The 16,236-nt window shown below is 42.4% G+C and overlaps 2 protein-coding genes across 5 annotated transcripts in view; one reads left to right on the top strand and one right to left on the bottom strand.

Moving 5' to 3' along the window:
• CNKSR2 (connector enhancer of kinase suppressor of Ras 2) overlaps nucleotides 1–12,100 on the top strand; it is a 299,057-nt gene extending 286,957 nt beyond the window's left edge. For all 4 annotated transcript variants that reach the window (XM_060182888.1, XM_016195185.2, XM_007538945.3 and 1 more), the window contains 2 exons: nucleotides 6,251–6,447; nucleotides 9,699–12,100. In XM_060182888.1, coding sequence (XP_060038871.1) covers nucleotides 6,251–6,447; nucleotides 9,699–9,914 — 413 coding nt within the window. In that variant the 3' untranslated portion in view covers nucleotides 9,915–12,100. The remainder of the gene's footprint in view (nucleotides 1–6,250; nucleotides 6,448–9,698) is intronic.
• Nucleotides 12,101–12,721: 621 nt separating this feature from the next.
• Nucleotides 12,722–15,960, bottom strand: KLHL34 (kelch like family member 34). The gene has a single exon (XM_007539228.3). The coding sequence runs from the start codon at nucleotides 15,241–15,243 to the stop codon at nucleotides 13,288–13,290; it is 1,956 nt and encodes a 651-aa protein (XP_007539290.2). The 5' UTR covers nucleotides 15,244–15,960; the 3' UTR covers nucleotides 12,722–13,287.
• Nucleotides 15,961–16,236: the final 276 nt, after the last annotated feature.

Here is a 16,236-nt window from a genome sequence, read left to right as displayed (position 1 = left end):
AATCCACCAAAAAGCATTTTGTTGGCATGTAATAGTGAAATTGCCTTGGGTCATCCTCCCTGTCGAAATCATAGTAAAAGTTTATGACATGAAGAATTTTCATTTTTCTCATCTCCACGTTAGTTTACATATAGAGTCAACTCTTAGCTCTGATTTTAAACTGTCCCATTTATGAATTCCTAAAAACTAGAGGCTTTGACCTCCTCCTCTATTAGTTTTTTTTCTAAATTCTTTTTTTTCGTTCTTTCTTTCTTACTTACTTTTTTTTAATTTATTTTTTATTTAAGAAAGGATAAATTAACAAAACCATAGGGTAGGAGGGGTACAACTCCACACAATTCCCACCACCCAATCTCCATATGGGTTAGAACCTGTCATTTCTGTTTGTAATTGTCCTTCAAAAAGCCTTCCCTTCTCCAAATCAATAAATGAATGCCAAGATCTTTCCCTATGAACTATTTATCATAAAAACAAATGTAGTACTCAGAATATTCAACTGCTATCCTCTGTTTGTAACCTTAAACACATAATTTAGCATAAATTACATATTTAGCAAAATAAACATAGAATAAACTTAAACTATGTTTCTTTTCATCTTTATTTTCCCTTTTTTATCTTTATTTATTTATTGGATAGACACAGCCATAAATCGAGAGGGAAGGGGCAGGTAGAGAAGGAGAGAGACAGAGAGACACCTGCGGTCCTGCTTCACCACTTGTGAAGCATCCCTCCTGCAGGTGGGGACGAGGGGCTTGAACCCTGGTCCTTGTGCATTGTAACATATGCACTCAACCACATGCATCACCACCCAGCCCCAACTTTTAGCACATCTTTATGGAAAGGAAGTGCTGCTATTTTGCAGAAGATATTAGCAGTCACTTGTATGGAGTATACTTATGATCATTCATTTTAAAAATATTTTATTGACTTTCATGAGAGAGAAAGAGAGAGACCAAATAACTACCTACTCAGCTCTACCATATTATGGTTCTGGGGATTAAACTTTTAACCTCTGGGATCTTGAACATGAAAGTCTGGTGTGCTACCTCTACACATCTCCCTTTTTCTCATGTTGTCTTTTTTGAAGCATTTTTTATTACTAATTTTTCCATGGGAAAAAATATTTGATTATAGAGCAGTGATTAAAATCCAGCTTTTACATTCATCTGAATTCTTCCCCTGATGCAATAAACTGTCCTCCCCCCAGTTTTATAATGGTAGACATAGCTAGTTATATAAAAAACATGAATTAAGAGACCTAATACTGAATAATAAAACAATTCAAATTACAGTGTGAATTCTTGAACACATAATCATCTTTAGCATAAAGCCTACAAACATCAAACCCATCTACATTAAACCCATTATAAAAGTTTGTCACTTTACATATAAGTAAGTTGTAAATTTGGTTGTAAATTTGGAGGGTTGGTAAATTTGTATTTGCAGAAAATATTCCTATGCCTCAATGCAAATGTTAATTGCCTGTCATGGCAAGAACAGTGCTTCACATACATGACACCATTAGTCTAGAAGCCTGAGAACACTCTGTGGCTGTACAAGCACAAATGCCTCTCACATTTGACTGGTGACTAATGCTACTATGTCCAGCCTTCTCTCCCACTTGTGACTTAGCTTTTTCCAACTTCTGTGCTCATAACCCAGCTGTGCTGTAGAAGGAACAACTGTTTCCACAAGGACATCATTGTCCAAATTTAAAAGAGCACAGTTCCCTTCCAAAACATGTGCCAGAATTGATGATACATCGTTGGCTGGGTTCCTTAAGAACCCAGTTGATAAACTCCTTTTGTTGGGTTTTGTTTTCTTTTTTCTTTTTTTTTTTTTTTTTACTCTGCTTCAATATTTTTTTCCCACAGGGACAAAGAAATGGGGAGGGGACCCAGAATGAAAATTTAAGGTTGCCAAGTTTTATACTCTCTGCCAGTAGACTGCCATAAAAAATTAGTTACCTGATAGAGAGCTCACTTCTCGTGTAGAGAAAACTGTCACTCAGCTCTAACTGTTGAGTGCAGGAGGCACCATGTCAGGTAGGAGAATGGGAACTGCAAATGTGAGTGAGGTATATTTCGTATAGGAACAGTCACTGAAGGAAGAGAACACATGGCCAGTGAAGTACAGGGAAAAAGAAAAGAATTTCTTCTCAGGTCTTATATCTTGTCCTTTCATTCTTTTTTCTGTATGTGGTTGATAACATTTGCTAACATTGAGTAATACATGCATATAAGTTTATCGTCAGTGGAAATGTTCTAACTGGAAAGGGTGCACAAACCATTAAGCTTGGAAACCACTGAATATGCATGTAAGGAAATTCATCGGCCAAAGAAAGACCTTTTAGTACTTTGGAAATTCATTAGCTAATCATTAAGCTTTTCTTTACCACACACTATCGGAGGCCATATGCAACTATAAAGGACCAATCAGTGACCTGTTATGATGTTCACCACATTCCAAAATATCCAGTATTTCCTAGAAGAGGATAAGTAAGACAGTAGAAAGGATTTTCTTCCTCCTCTGCCATGTATATTCTTCCCTTGACACAGAATATAAGTTAAATCATCAATAACTATTTTCATCCTCAAATCTATGCAGTTTTTATATAGACCTTTATGTGTTCTCTTTGTTTTAGTAGTATTGGGACATAGGAGAAGCAGGTCATCTGACACGAGACTAATTTCAATGTTGTAAACATAAATGTAACTGGGGAGGGAATTCATTCCTGTATAGATCTAGACTTCCTGAATAAATTAGATGAAAATTAAAATGTCATTGTAGCAGCGATAAAATTCTTCATTGGGAATTGCAGAAGGCTCCCATGTATGTCTTCAGTCTTCTACACCTTGACAACTTTCAGAAAAAATTCATTCTAATCGAAAAAGAGCTGGTCTGGGGCCAGTGTTCTAGTGACTGGACTGGCATGTTGAATGAAAGTCAATCAGGAAGCAGACCTTATACCAAGTGCTTGCCACTTCTTCCATAGCATGCCTCTTCTAGAAGAAGAAAAGCAAGGGTTTAAGAGAGAGAGAGAAAGAGAGAGAGAGAGAGAGAGAGAGAGAGAGAGGAACCTGAAGAGAAATAAGGAGATGAAGAGGAAGAGGGCAAAAAAAGAAGAAATTAAAGGCGCTCTCATATTTTCAGTTGCAACTGTAGTCCCAATTGACTTATTTGCTATTCACCTGAGGAAAAAAAAAATCAAGGAAACCAATTGAAAATTATAAAAGAAAATAAAGGTCTGTTTTTGTCTTGAATGTTGAGTTCTGTGTTGTTTTGACTGTTGAGCACAGTGAATCAGATTAATAATGTGACGCTACCCCTCAGCCTGTTCCTTTGAAGATAAAAGGACTCTTTGTCTAGTTTTAAAATTTTAAGTAACTGGTGGCATTTTGTGGTAGCCTGGCATCTCAGTCTTTCATCCTTCCTCATCCCACGACTATGTCTTGTGATGTTGCATGTGTCTGATGTGTAGGGGCCAGGGGAGGAGGGTGTCTTACATATCTCTAATAGAAGCCACACTGTTCCATTGCTGTACTTGGAAATGTTTCTATGTTCCGTCTCATTGTGATTCCATGTTCAAATATGCTACCCAAAGATAAATCCATACTCAGTTCCTCTTACAACTTTCAAACTTTCTTTGTAGAATTATGTTGTGTTTTTTTTTTTAGTTGAATATTTCCCACCTTAATGCCAAGAAGGAAAAAACACTTTCAGTTTTTATGTATTTAATTGCTATGCATGTCACTTTTTATGTTATATCTTTACTTATCCTTTTTGAAGTGAGGCTGCATTGAAAAATTACTTTAAAAATCAATGATCTGGCACAGTATTCCACAAACTAAAAATTGGAGAGAAAAAAAAAGATAAACTTTTTTTCAAATGAAATATATACTATCCTTAGAATGTTGGGTAATATGAAAGAAAGTTATCTTACAATAAAAGTTTCCTATGTAAAAATACTTGCATCTCCCTTAAACTTTCAAACTATAATCGGAATCTCTTTTTTATCCTTTAACTTTTCAAGAACTGAAACACTAATAATATATTAGGCCATCTGATACCGTAACTACTATAATTCACATCTGTTAGGCTTCCCATTTCTCTCCTGTCTTCTGTTCTAGTAAAAGGCAAAAGGGTTATGTCATCCGAAGAGAAACCAGAGTATCCTGCCCTCTGTTCTAGGAAATTATGTCTAGCTTTAGATGCTTTCTTGCTTTGAGACCTAAAGTATGATGAGTAATAAATAATTCCTAGGGATCTTTTCGTGGCATATGATTTTTATGAAATGGAATTTGCTGTTCAAATGTCTCCTTGTTTTTAATGCCACTTAGCTGCTCTAAATGACCTTATAATTTTATGCCTTCCCAGCTTCAAACCATTCTCAGATAAAATTCCCTATCTTGTTTCAATCTTGCTCTTAAATATAAAGTATTTCCTCCTTTTTACAGTCCTCCATCTGCCTCAAAACCCTCTAGGTGTTACAAGCATTCAAGGATGAACTAACAGAGAATTAAAAAGCTATTTAAAGGGAAATTTTGTGGTTTTAGGTTATAGTTCTAACTTAGGCAATGGTTAGGAAATGAAAATCCATTATAAAGGATTTAGGGATAGAATTGCTGAGGATAACTAGGCATTTTGTAATGGAAGAGCTCAATTATTATGCCTAACATTAGTTGCTCACCTCAGCAGCAGAGCCAAAATTCAAATATGAAACTCAGATGGAGCTCCTTTTTAATCCTAAAGATGACCCCTTCAAGTTTAAATATAATGCTTTTGAAGATTTTGAGACAATTTTATAATAGATAATATGTATGAAAACAAATTTTAGCATGCTTCATTTTAAGAGAGTCTCACAAAATCATTATCACCTACTGTTAAGTACAAAGATCAAATGATTGCTGATAGAATTGATTGCACAGAATTCTGCTTAAAATCATAAACTCTGAAGCCAGACTGCCCAGCTGAAGTTTTAGCTCCACCAGCTACTATGACTAAGAGCAAGGTATTTCCCTGCTATAAAATGAAAACCAAATAGATCTACTCTTACTATTGTTGTGAGTACTAAATAATACAGTGTTAAGCATTTGCCTTACTGTCTGGCACATACAAATGTTAACTAGTCTCATTATCAATTCAAGAGTATTTTTGAAAAACAATATGAGAAAGTCTAAACAGTCACATGAACCATGATGTATGATAATTCTATATTTATTTATTTTACAAAAAAAAAACTCTTTTGCTCTCCACTAAAGGAACCCTAATCCTATGTACCACTCCTAGCAAAATCTGAATTCATCTTTGTTTATCATTATTGAGAAAGATGTGGCATCAGTTTTAGGCAATTAAAGAACGAGATGGGAATTTTTGTCTTGTTCATCTACCTGTAAGATCTTTGCCTGAATCAGTATCCATTTTTTTCTTCAGAAATATTTAATCAGAGGAATTGTCTTTCCAGGTCTTACAAACACTAAACAGTTTCTCTTAGTACATGCCAATTTTTCTTCAATTTGCATATAAACACATTTCCATATTAAATAATTAAGCATTATTATTGACAATTTAGGATAATTTAGTATATTTACAATGTTACATGTGTTACTATGACAGTCACATGAAACTTTAATCCTCTAAGACACACTACTGAAAGATTTTTATAATCAAATATACTTCCACTGAATGCCATTCCATCTTATTAGGTAGTCCGGGGAAATATGCACATCAGTTCATTCAGTATCCCTAAACCAGGCAAGCTCTATTAATCAGCACTTCTACATTTATCAGTAAAATTATCAGGGTTGTTCATTAGTGTTTAAAATAGTAAATCATGTGTAGGATTGTTTCTGTGTTGTGTACTTTTTGTACTTTATTTTAGCTAAATTAACTCAAGACATATATGGTGATTTGTTATGAATAGTTGGTTAATCGAAGCATCCTATTATTTGACTATAATCAGTGTTTCCAGCAGCTGTGCTTTTGTTTATTTTTTATTGTAATAGAGTGTTTTCCCAGTCACTCATTATTCTGTTTTTCAGGTGGTTTTTATTTTTTTAGTAAATTTTTAGTGTGTCAAATATTACACTGGATTTACCTCTCTTTCTTTCTCTTTCTCTTGCAATCCCTCTCTCTCTCTCTCTTTCTCTCTCTCTCTCGTAATTCTCTCTCTCGTAATCCTCTCTCTCTCTCTTGCTCTGTCTCTCTCTCTCTCTTGCGCTCTCTCTCTCTCTCTCTCTCAACATTGCAGGTGAAAGCAGGGAAGAGCAGTTAGGAGACTCATTGCAAGATTTATACAGGGCATTGGAGCAAGCCAGTCTGTCACCACTGGGAGAACATCGTATTTCAACCAAGATGGAATACAAGCTCTCATTTATAAAGAGATGTAATGATCCTGTGATGAATGAAAAACTCCACAGGCTGAGAATTCTCAAAAGCACTTTAAAGGTAAGATATGAAATGCAAGGAGAAATTCTTTTCAGAAGATTCATTCCTAAACTCAATATAGATTACCAGTGAAGAAATACATATAGGGGCAAGCATGGAGTGGGAAAGGAAGGTAAGCAGGAAGAAGCTGGGTTGAACTGTCTCGATAGAATACTAAGTGTGTTGCAAAGAGGAAATAATCATAACTTATCACTAACACCTCAAATCACTGATTTTAAATCTTCTGTGACACCATTCTAGGAGGAAACAGGATGCAATTAAATTCATTTTTCAAAATTTCAGGGCTGGTCTTATTCCTCAGATAAATATGCCACAGTGTAATTATTGTTATTAAAAGAACACAGCATGCATGCAGAATACATTGTGAATGCTAAAAAGGGTTCGAGATTTTTCTGTCAATATTTCCTGTTGTACCTTTGGAGTGAAGTCGCAGTGATTCATGTTCCATGTAAAAAATGTACAATTGTTCTGTTTACACTATCAACTTTGAACTCATGTTACTTTCTTATTATGCTTTTCCATAATTGCATATATTATCTTCAGTCACCTTCTTATGCCACTTCCAGTTTAGGGAGGAGGAGGAAGAGATGACAAAAGGGAAGAGGCAAAATGTTAAAGAAGGAGATAGAAAAGTGTGTGCTATGTGTGTGCTGAAGAGAGGGCTTTGCCACGTCCACAAAAAAGGCCCTGCATCCTTGAAAACCTGTATGTCAACAATTGTGATGCAAGCTATTAACTCCTCACAAAATGTCCTTTTTTAAAAGAATGAAAACTCAAAGACAGAAAAGAACATATATGGAGAAAAATACAGAATAGGTAACACAGAATTTTCAGGAAATGGAAGACTCCTTTGGGAAATATTTCATATTATCTTTATTTATTTATTGGATAGAGACAGCCAGAAATCAAGAGGGAAGGGTGTGATAAAGAAGGAAATTCAGAGAGAGACACCTGCAACACTGCTTCACCACCTTGCAGGTGGGGACCAGGAGCTCGAACCTGGGCCCTTGCAAATTATAACATACAAGCTCAACCAGGTGCGCCACCACCTGGCCCCTTGCTATATAATTTCAAAACCTAGCTAAGTGTCAAAGAGATAAATAAAATAGGAAATGTATGATTTGGAAAAAAAAAATTGGTAGATCAAGGGATTTTCAGTTGGTGTTCATGCAAAAATCATTGCAAATCCATAGGACAGCTGAACGGGTTTTTTGATAATTATGGCTGTACATTTTTAAAGAACATAATATCCCTAAGGAAGATTCCAAGGGACCAGGATAGAGCTCACCCAGAAAAGTGCACACCTTTCCAGGTGTGAGACCCCAGGCTTGAGCCCTGACAACACAATTCAGCACACAGGGAAGCTTCATGGATAATGAAATAGCACTGTGATATCTCTTCTCTTTAACTCCAGTGCCCGCCCCTCCTACAAAGGCAGACTTACTTCACTCCCATTCCAGTCCAAATTGCCCATTTTCAAGAACAGAGCAGGCAGGCATTTTGAAGCAGGTCAGACCCAAATTTTTGTAAAGTCCTGCTCGTTTCCCTCTCTCAGCCCCGTCACTGTCTTTTGTGATCTTTGGACCCCCTACCCCTAAGAGTGTTCTTTTCCAAACAAAGAACATATGATCTTGACAGTATTTCATTCAGTTAGTATTGACATAGGAAGCAAAGATCACAAATAGTCACTGTCATGTCCCTTGGGCCAGGAGAATAGCTCAGCATTAATATATAGAACTTGCATGCCTGAGACCTCAGATACCCCAGGGTCAATCCCTGGTATTTCATACACCAGAACCAAGCAGTGCCCTGATCTCTCTCATAAAATAAATAAATAAATAAGTGGTGGAGGGAGACCATTCCTTAGTGGTGGGTGAGATGTGCTGGCATAAGGAAATGTGAAATTGTACCCCTGAGAAACAGTCTTGTGAAACAACAGTTCCCCAGTAGAAATCCAGTTATAAATAATTTTTAAATAAGTGCCTCATGAGGGAAATCAACTACAGAATCCTCTTAATAGTATGTGAAATTAGTAGAGAATGGAGATCTGTTAGGGAGGGTCAGCTGCACTAGCTTCCCTGGATAGGTCTACTTCCTGGAACTGGGAGAGCCCCTTTAGCAAGCTCGTGGCAATTCACAGCACCCTCTGTCTCTGACTGACCCCCAAGGGCCAGAACAACTGCTTAAGCCTCCCAGCTTCTGCTGACAGAGATGCACCTTCATCTGCAGGACAGTTCCTAGGCTTCTCTAAGCTTTGCTTGGCTCCAGCAAATATAGGACTGAGCTTCTCAAACCATCTTACCCCCACTTCCTCTTTCCCACCTTCTACCCAGGAGTGAAATTACTTCTTCCACAGAATCTGTCTGTGCTGTGGTGAGATGTACATATGTATTCCATAGCCAAAGATCAGCCCCAGCATGGGCGGGAACACCATTCTGCATTGCAGGCCCCTATGCTACAGGAAGGGAGCCAGAGTGTTCACACAGCAAGGATTGTGTAAATATATGTACAAGTGGCCCCTACCCTCTTGTATAGGAATGAGGAGCTGACCAGTAGAGTGGCAGGAGAGATAGGACAGTGCCAATATAACTCAAGGTAGAGGGTATGGTAAGACCACTTGGTGGCAGTAACAGTATTTGGGGGACACAGACAAAGGTGAACTTTTTTTTTCTGGTTATTGAAGAAAGATTTCAAGAAAGGAAAGGCATCTGAACTATCTTTAAAAAATGAGGAAGCTTTCCAAAGGCATATCTTTGGAAAAGCCAACAGAAAAAATCAAGACAGGAGTTGGGCGGTAGCACAGCAGGTTAAGCGCAGGTGGCGCAAAGCACAAGGACCTGCATAAGGATACCAGTTCGAGCCCCGGCTCCCCACCTGCAGGGGAGTCGCTTCACAGGCGGTGAAGCAGGTCTGCAGGTGTCTATCTTTCTCTCCCCCTCTCTGTCTTCCCCTCCTCTCTCCATTTCTCTCTGTCTTATCCAACAACAACAATATCAATAACAACTACAACAATAAAATAACAAGGGCAACAAAAGGGAATAAATAAATATTTTTAAAAATCAAGCCACATAGAGTAGGCAATATGAGGCTTACCAAGGGTCTAGAGCAGAATATATTAGGATTTGAATCTAAATGGCTAAGTTTGCATTTATCAGCGCTATTTCTTATGAAATAAGAACTATTTTGCTTGTTAATTTTATTGTAAACCAGGATAAAATTGTCTTAACTGTTGAATCCTTTTGTTTTTTTAGGCCAGAGAAGGGGAAGTAGCCATTATTGATAAAGTCCTAGACAATCCAGACTTGACATCAAAAGAATTCCAACAGTGGAAGCAGATGTACCTGGATCTGTTCTTGGATATCTGTCAAAACACCACCTCAAACGATCCATTAAGTATTTCTTCTGAAGTAGATGTAATCACTTCCTCTCTGACACACACTCATTCATACATTGAAACGCATGTTTAAGTGTATTCTGCCTTCAAGCTAACTAGTACCTTCAGGTACTTTGAACAAATACATAACGTAGTTTTTATATCAATGTGTGGACACTTGACAAGCTATACTTTAATGTTATCAAACTATATGAAACCATATATGGTCATAATACCACTGTCTTTAATGAGCATTTGTATATTTTATATGCAATCAGTGCTCAGCTTATGTTTACCATGTGCAAAATCACTTGTCTTTAATGACTTAAAATTAACTTTTGCAGACAATTCTGAAGACAGGTGGTCTTCAAGTAGTAAAACCACAAAAGGCAGTTTTCTATCTAAGGTCATCATTTCTCCCTTTAAGTTAATTTTATATAAACAGACTTCAAAAGTAAATCACATTTTTTCAGGTGCAGACATCCTTATGGGTGGGAAAGAATTAACCTTTTTTATATTTATTAAAATGTTCTGAGAATTTTCTTAAACATTGCACAAAGTTTAATGCTGTAGTTTTATTTTTGTGAAATGTAGATGTGCATACAAGATTTAAGCAAATAGAAGAGCATCAACATAAGAAAAGTTCAGGTATCTAGTATTCGTCTTAATAGTCTATTAACTTGAGAAAGCAGGTTAATGGAAATATTCCAAATCTTAATGGAGACACTTAATGGTATATCAGGGCAAAGCTTTGTAAGATGTTTTTGTAACTAAGACCAAAATTGAAGATAGAGCTGCTTTATTTTCTTGGTTTAAATCTTCCTTTATTTTTGTAGTGATGAAATGCTGATTGTGTACAGAGGAATTTGAGAGTGGATTTTGTAGAACTCACGTAATACACCCAGAAAGGCAGCTAACAGATATATATGTATATGTAATTTCAACCCAAACTCATGTTTTTAAACTCCAACTCTAACAAAAACTACAGAGTATAAACTAAAATGAATCAACTTTCCAGTTTTCCCCCTAGCCCACTGATAAGATCTGTGTAATAATACTTCAAAAAGAAGTAAAATATGGTTAGTTACAGGCTGATGTGTGTTAAATAGAAACCACAGTTGAGAACTAAAATGCACCTCTCCCAAGGAGGAAAAGGACGATGGTCATTCCGAGATCTGTTCCATTTAATCATATAAAAGAAACAGTTTATAGAGGGTTTTTTTTTCTAGCTTTATTAATTGTTTTATAGAGTGGATGAAGCCTATGAAGAAGCCTTCATATGTTTTCATTTATACACATCTCATTTTTGAAAGTGATCACAGCATGATAATAACTCTGCTGCTTTTTAGTGTCTGGCTGCATAATGTACAAGTCACAATTTGCTGTTTTATTTTTGAGGAGACAGGAACCTCCTTTACTATTCTATATCCTAAAACTACTTCTAATCAGCTTTATACTGTTGCCTGTACAGCTCAGTGAATGTACTTTCATCTCTAAGAGTTCAGATGTATGCCAGTGAATATTTTTGCTGTAGAGGAGAAAGTAAAAACTCCACAGTGGGGGTCTTTTTCTTTGCTTTTGAAACCACCATTGAATCACTATTGTTTTGCAGATTTGCACAAATGTACAGGAGAGTGGCCTTTCTACAGCACATTTTCAGTAACCCTATATTTAGTCCAAATGGATGAGAAATCATGTATTAATGTTTGTATGGAATTTTGGGTCCAGTGTAATATTTTTATCATTTAAAAAAAACCTATTTGTAAAAACATTTATTTACTGCATGGATATTGCCACACATTAAATTTGTGGAATTTTTTGTATGTGTAAAAAAAAAAAAAAGAACAAAACAAAACAAACAAACAAACAAAAAAAAAACACCTCTTGTCCTAAACTGAAGTGTGCTTGTTACAGGTGTTTAGATTTGTTGATGTTTACTTGACCAAATATGTACATTCACTTAGAAATATCTGTACCTGGTGGATATATCATGGATGCAGTGGCCAGTTGGGGCCCTGTAAACAGTGAACAGTGATGGGAAGGGTAGCTATGTCTTTGCTAAGCAGCTTTTACTTTTGTAAAGTGAGCTCTATTGTTTCAATGGTAAAAATTAAACTAATGAAATTTAAAAGACTCGTGGCTAGCCTAGCATGAAAGAGACCTTTTAACACTATATGTCTGTATGTTTTCTTGCATTAGTTTCAAATCTAGGAGAGAGGCAGCACTGTAAACTGACGTCAAATAAATTCAGCTCTTAAATAAATCCTTATAAAGCATCTACTTTGTTTGTGCTGAATCCTGACCACATTTTTGTGACCTCATCACACAGCCACCTTTTGCCACCCTACAGATGGCACAAGCCAGAAGAAGCACCTGTTCAGTGTCTGCAAATACCTTGTCTGAGACCCTGTGAAGTCAAGCTGGCTTCCCATTTACCTGACAAACTTCAAGATCTCACTCACTCCTCTGTCCTTGCTCTGTAATACTTTCTAGGGAATAGTGGATAGGGTGGGATAGAGGAACTATAAAAAAAAAATAGGGTTTGAGCTTTTCTTTTTATTTTTCTTTCTTTCTACAAATACAACTATGGTATGTCTGCAGAATGAACATTTAAAGATGGTGAAAGAAGCAAGTTTTTGTTGCATGCTCCATTTAGCCAGCTGAGCTTGATTCTTATGGCTAAGGGTTGCTGAAATGAAACTTGAAACAAATGAGCCTGAAACAGAGACAAAAGCCAACAAGGGGTAAGGCTGAGGAACAGGAAGACTTAACTTAGGGTATCCCCTCCAGGGGTTCCTTCTTAGAGATTTTTTTCCCCTGTATTTGTATGAAATCATCTGAGCAGGACACCACCCATGGTTCTAATTCATGAAATAAGTTTTCTTCATAATGACTTCATGCTATTTTTTTAAATATTTTTATTGGTGGGATTAATGGCTTACAGTCAATATAATCATTGGTACATGTGTAAAATTTCTCATTTTTCTACAAAACACTCTAACCCTCCAGCCTAGGTCTTCCTCCGTCATTGTGCTCTAGGACCTGAAAGTGCCCCCACCCCCACCCAGAGTCCTTTGACTTGATGCTATTTGACCAAGGCACATTCTTTTCACTCTTCTACACTTCTTGTGGCACATATTTTTGGCTTCTTATTTGCTTGGCACAAAAGTAATCACCTGGGGCAACACTTTAAAAGGGTAAGCGAGGTCAGGCTTTATTTTCAAAAATACATCTGAGGCCCAACATTAGTCTATCTAGAAGTCTCTAGCTCACAAACGTGAATTTATATTCTCTTCTGTTTCAAACCCCTTTTCTCCCACTCTCAGCTAAGGGGGAAATGTTCTTTAGGCAAACTTTCATGTCCTTTGTTAATTTTCAAGCCACTCTGTTCTAGGAATCTCATCCCTAGGAAAAGTCCACTTGTTCCTTGCTCTGTAAACCACGTCGAGAGAGATCCAGGAATTACACTAACCCAGCAGGTCCAGCACCGAATCCAGCGCCTTTCTGGACTCTCCCTCCCACTCCTCTTCCCCACCTTCAGGTAGCTGCAGCACCGCGCACTGCAGGCCACTCCAGGCCCAGGGCAGCGCACAGCCGATGTCCTCCCAGCGATCCAGGTCAAGGTCATAGCCCACCACGTTGCGTGTAGGCACCTGACGCGAGTCCCGCCATTTGAGGCCTCCCAGCAGCAGTGCAGTCTCCTCCACCACTGCCAGCCCATAGCAGAAGCGGTCGTAGGGTAGAGGCCGCAGGCGGGTCCACTGGTCAGTAGCTGGGTCATAGCGCTCAATCTCAGAGAAGGGTTCATAACGCCCCAGGAAGGCAAACACCGCGCCCCGCAGCGCAGCCATGTGGTGTTCAAAGCGGGCCGTGCCCATGGGAGCCCTCTTGCTCCAGGTGCGGTCCCCGGGGGCCAGGGCATACACGTCTCGGAGGCTGTTCACACCGCCCTCGCTTGTCCCCGCCTTGCCCCCAGAGATATAGACCACGCAGCGGTCCCCGACGGCACCCGCGTGGCCATGCAGCGCCCTCGGCAGCGCCCCCGCCGCTGTCCAGCGGTCCCTGCGCAGGTCGTATATCTCCGCCGAGGCCAGTGCCTCGCCCCCCGCGCCCAGGCCCCCGACGGCCAGGAGCCCCTCGCCCACGGTGCCACACCAGAAGTGAGCCCGCGCCTCCCGCATGGCGGGCACGGCTGTCCAAACGTGGAAGCGCGGGTCATAGCGGTGCACCTGAGCCGTGATCGCCCGCGGGCCGTTAGCCCCGGCAGCCAGGGAGCTGCCACAGGGCCTCTCTCCGCCCAAGACAAACAGGAAATTGCCCAGAGTGCACACACTGTGCCCTAGCAGCGGGGAGGGCAGCCGGGTTAGGCCGTGCCAGCGGTGGTTATACACGTCGAAGGCCACCACTGCCTGGGTGAGCTCCCATTCCTCCTCCTCCATCTGCTCTTCCACCTCTTCCTCCTCCACCGCCTCCTCCTGGGGTTCAGCGGCGCCCCGGCCCCTGGCCGCACGGGGCAGGGCCACGACCTCCTCCTCCTCGAGGACCGCCTCCCGCCCCCTACGCCCTCCCACCAACAAGATGCGGGTTTGGGGGCTTCGCAGACTGGTCTGCTCGCCCTGTAGGAGCGGCTGGCGAGAGGGCGCTCTGTGGTAGTTGAGGGCCTGGATGATGAGGCCCTTGATGCGGGCGGGCAGCGTGAGGCCAGCCCCCGAGTACACGCGACGCAGCACGTCAGCCGGCACGAGGCCGAAGCGGACGTGCTCCAGCAGTGCAGTACAGTGCGCCAGGCGCTCGGCTTCAGGTTCCCGCCGCAGCCAGGCCAGCGCCAGGCCCAGCAGCCGGGCCTCAGGCACCCGCACCACGTCGGGGGCAGCTAGCACGGCCCGCAGTGACGAGGGGTTGAGCTCGAGCAAGCCCGAAGAGCCCGGGCCACGCGCCAGCAGCTCGTGCAAGTGACGCACGATGCAGCGCTCGGCCGCACCCAACGTGTGCTCCAGGCCGAAGCGCGCCGCCATATTGGCGGCAAAGCAGCAATTGTCCGGAGCCAGCTGGCGCTCCAGGTAGCGGCCGCACAGCTCGAGGGCCTCCGTGACCTGCAGGTAGCTGGCGGCCTCCAGGGTGTCCTCCACGGTGTCCATGGAGAGCGGCAGCCAGGCGGTGTAGATGAAGTCCAGCAGGCGTTGCAGGCCGGACGCCGAAGGCACGTGCAGGCGAATGACGCTCTCCCGGGACTCTCTGGTGTGGCTCTTGAATAGGGCCCTGAAGTAGTCGCTGGCGCAGGCCAGGAGTGAGCGGTGCGCCGGGAACTCGCTGCCCCCGGCCTCCAGCGTCACGTCACACAGGAAGCCCTCGGCGCGCAGGGCCTGGTAACCGGTGAGCAGCGCGCCGCCATGAGCTTTGCAGTAAGACAGGAAATAACTCATGGTGCCCAGGGCGGGGAGCGGCCGGGCTGAGGTGGAGGCCCGCAGGGCGCGGCTGGAGGCATCCCGCGGTCTGGCACCCCCAGGGTTCTCGCAGCACCCCTAGCAGGAGCCCATGCCTGCCTGCTCAGGTTAAAGCCCAAGGCTCCGTCATCCAGGACCGCAAGTGGTCCCGTGCCCCTCGCAGCGCAAGTGTCGCCCCGGGACGGTGTCCAGCAGCCCCTAGTAGTGGAGGGCAGGGTGGCGGCGGTGACGCAGGGAGCACAGGGGCCACTGATACAGGCTGCCAGTGCGTTGCCCAAAGCCCCCTCCCCAGCCCAGCTTGGGGAGCCCACACCTGCGCGCAGGGGGCCGCAGTGGCCGCACACCATCACCTGGAAGGGCCACGCCGCCGGCAGACTGCCCCCGGGGTGCTGGTGCTCAGATGCGAAGGCGACTGGGGCGGCCCCGGAGGGCGGCGGGAACGCTCTGACTTCCCGGGCCGGGCTAGGAGGACGGGTTCTGCGGGCCACGGCGTGGGCCAGAGACAGCTGGCCACAGGACCCGTGGGGGGGAGTGTGTTCCCCGCAAAGGATCAAATCAAAGCTTGGGGGATTAGGGAGGAGGCCGCGGGGCAGCACGGAAGGTCAGAGGAGCGATTGGGCGCCACACATAACAGGCGGGCAGCTCACCCGGACAGGAATAGCGCGGCTCCGGGAGGCCCCGCCCCCGCCCCAGGCTGGGACTTGACTCGGGTGACCGGACCTGCGGCCGCTCACTAGGGAGCATCGGGCACCGAAATGGGGTGCGGGCGGTAAAGTGGACTGGACACGCGCGAATCCCTGGGGACCCTGGTGCAGCCAGAGCAGAGGCTGCTAATTGGTCAGGAAGAGTCGATCCCCGCGGGGCCCCATGGGGCTAGCAGCTTTGTGCATAGAGGAGGACTGGTTTTATTAACCTGTGGGGAGCAGGGATTACTCAGAGACTTTGCGCACTGACACAAAGTGCGCAAAGTGG

This window comes from Erinaceus europaeus, chromosome X (assembly GCF_950295315.1).
Source record: "Erinaceus europaeus chromosome X, mEriEur2.1, whole genome shotgun sequence".
Lineage (NCBI taxonomy): Eukaryota > Metazoa > Chordata > Mammalia > Eulipotyphla > Erinaceidae > Erinaceus > Erinaceus europaeus.
Note: the sequence above shows the minus strand (reverse complement) of the source record. Positions and strands in the feature narration are given on the sequence as shown.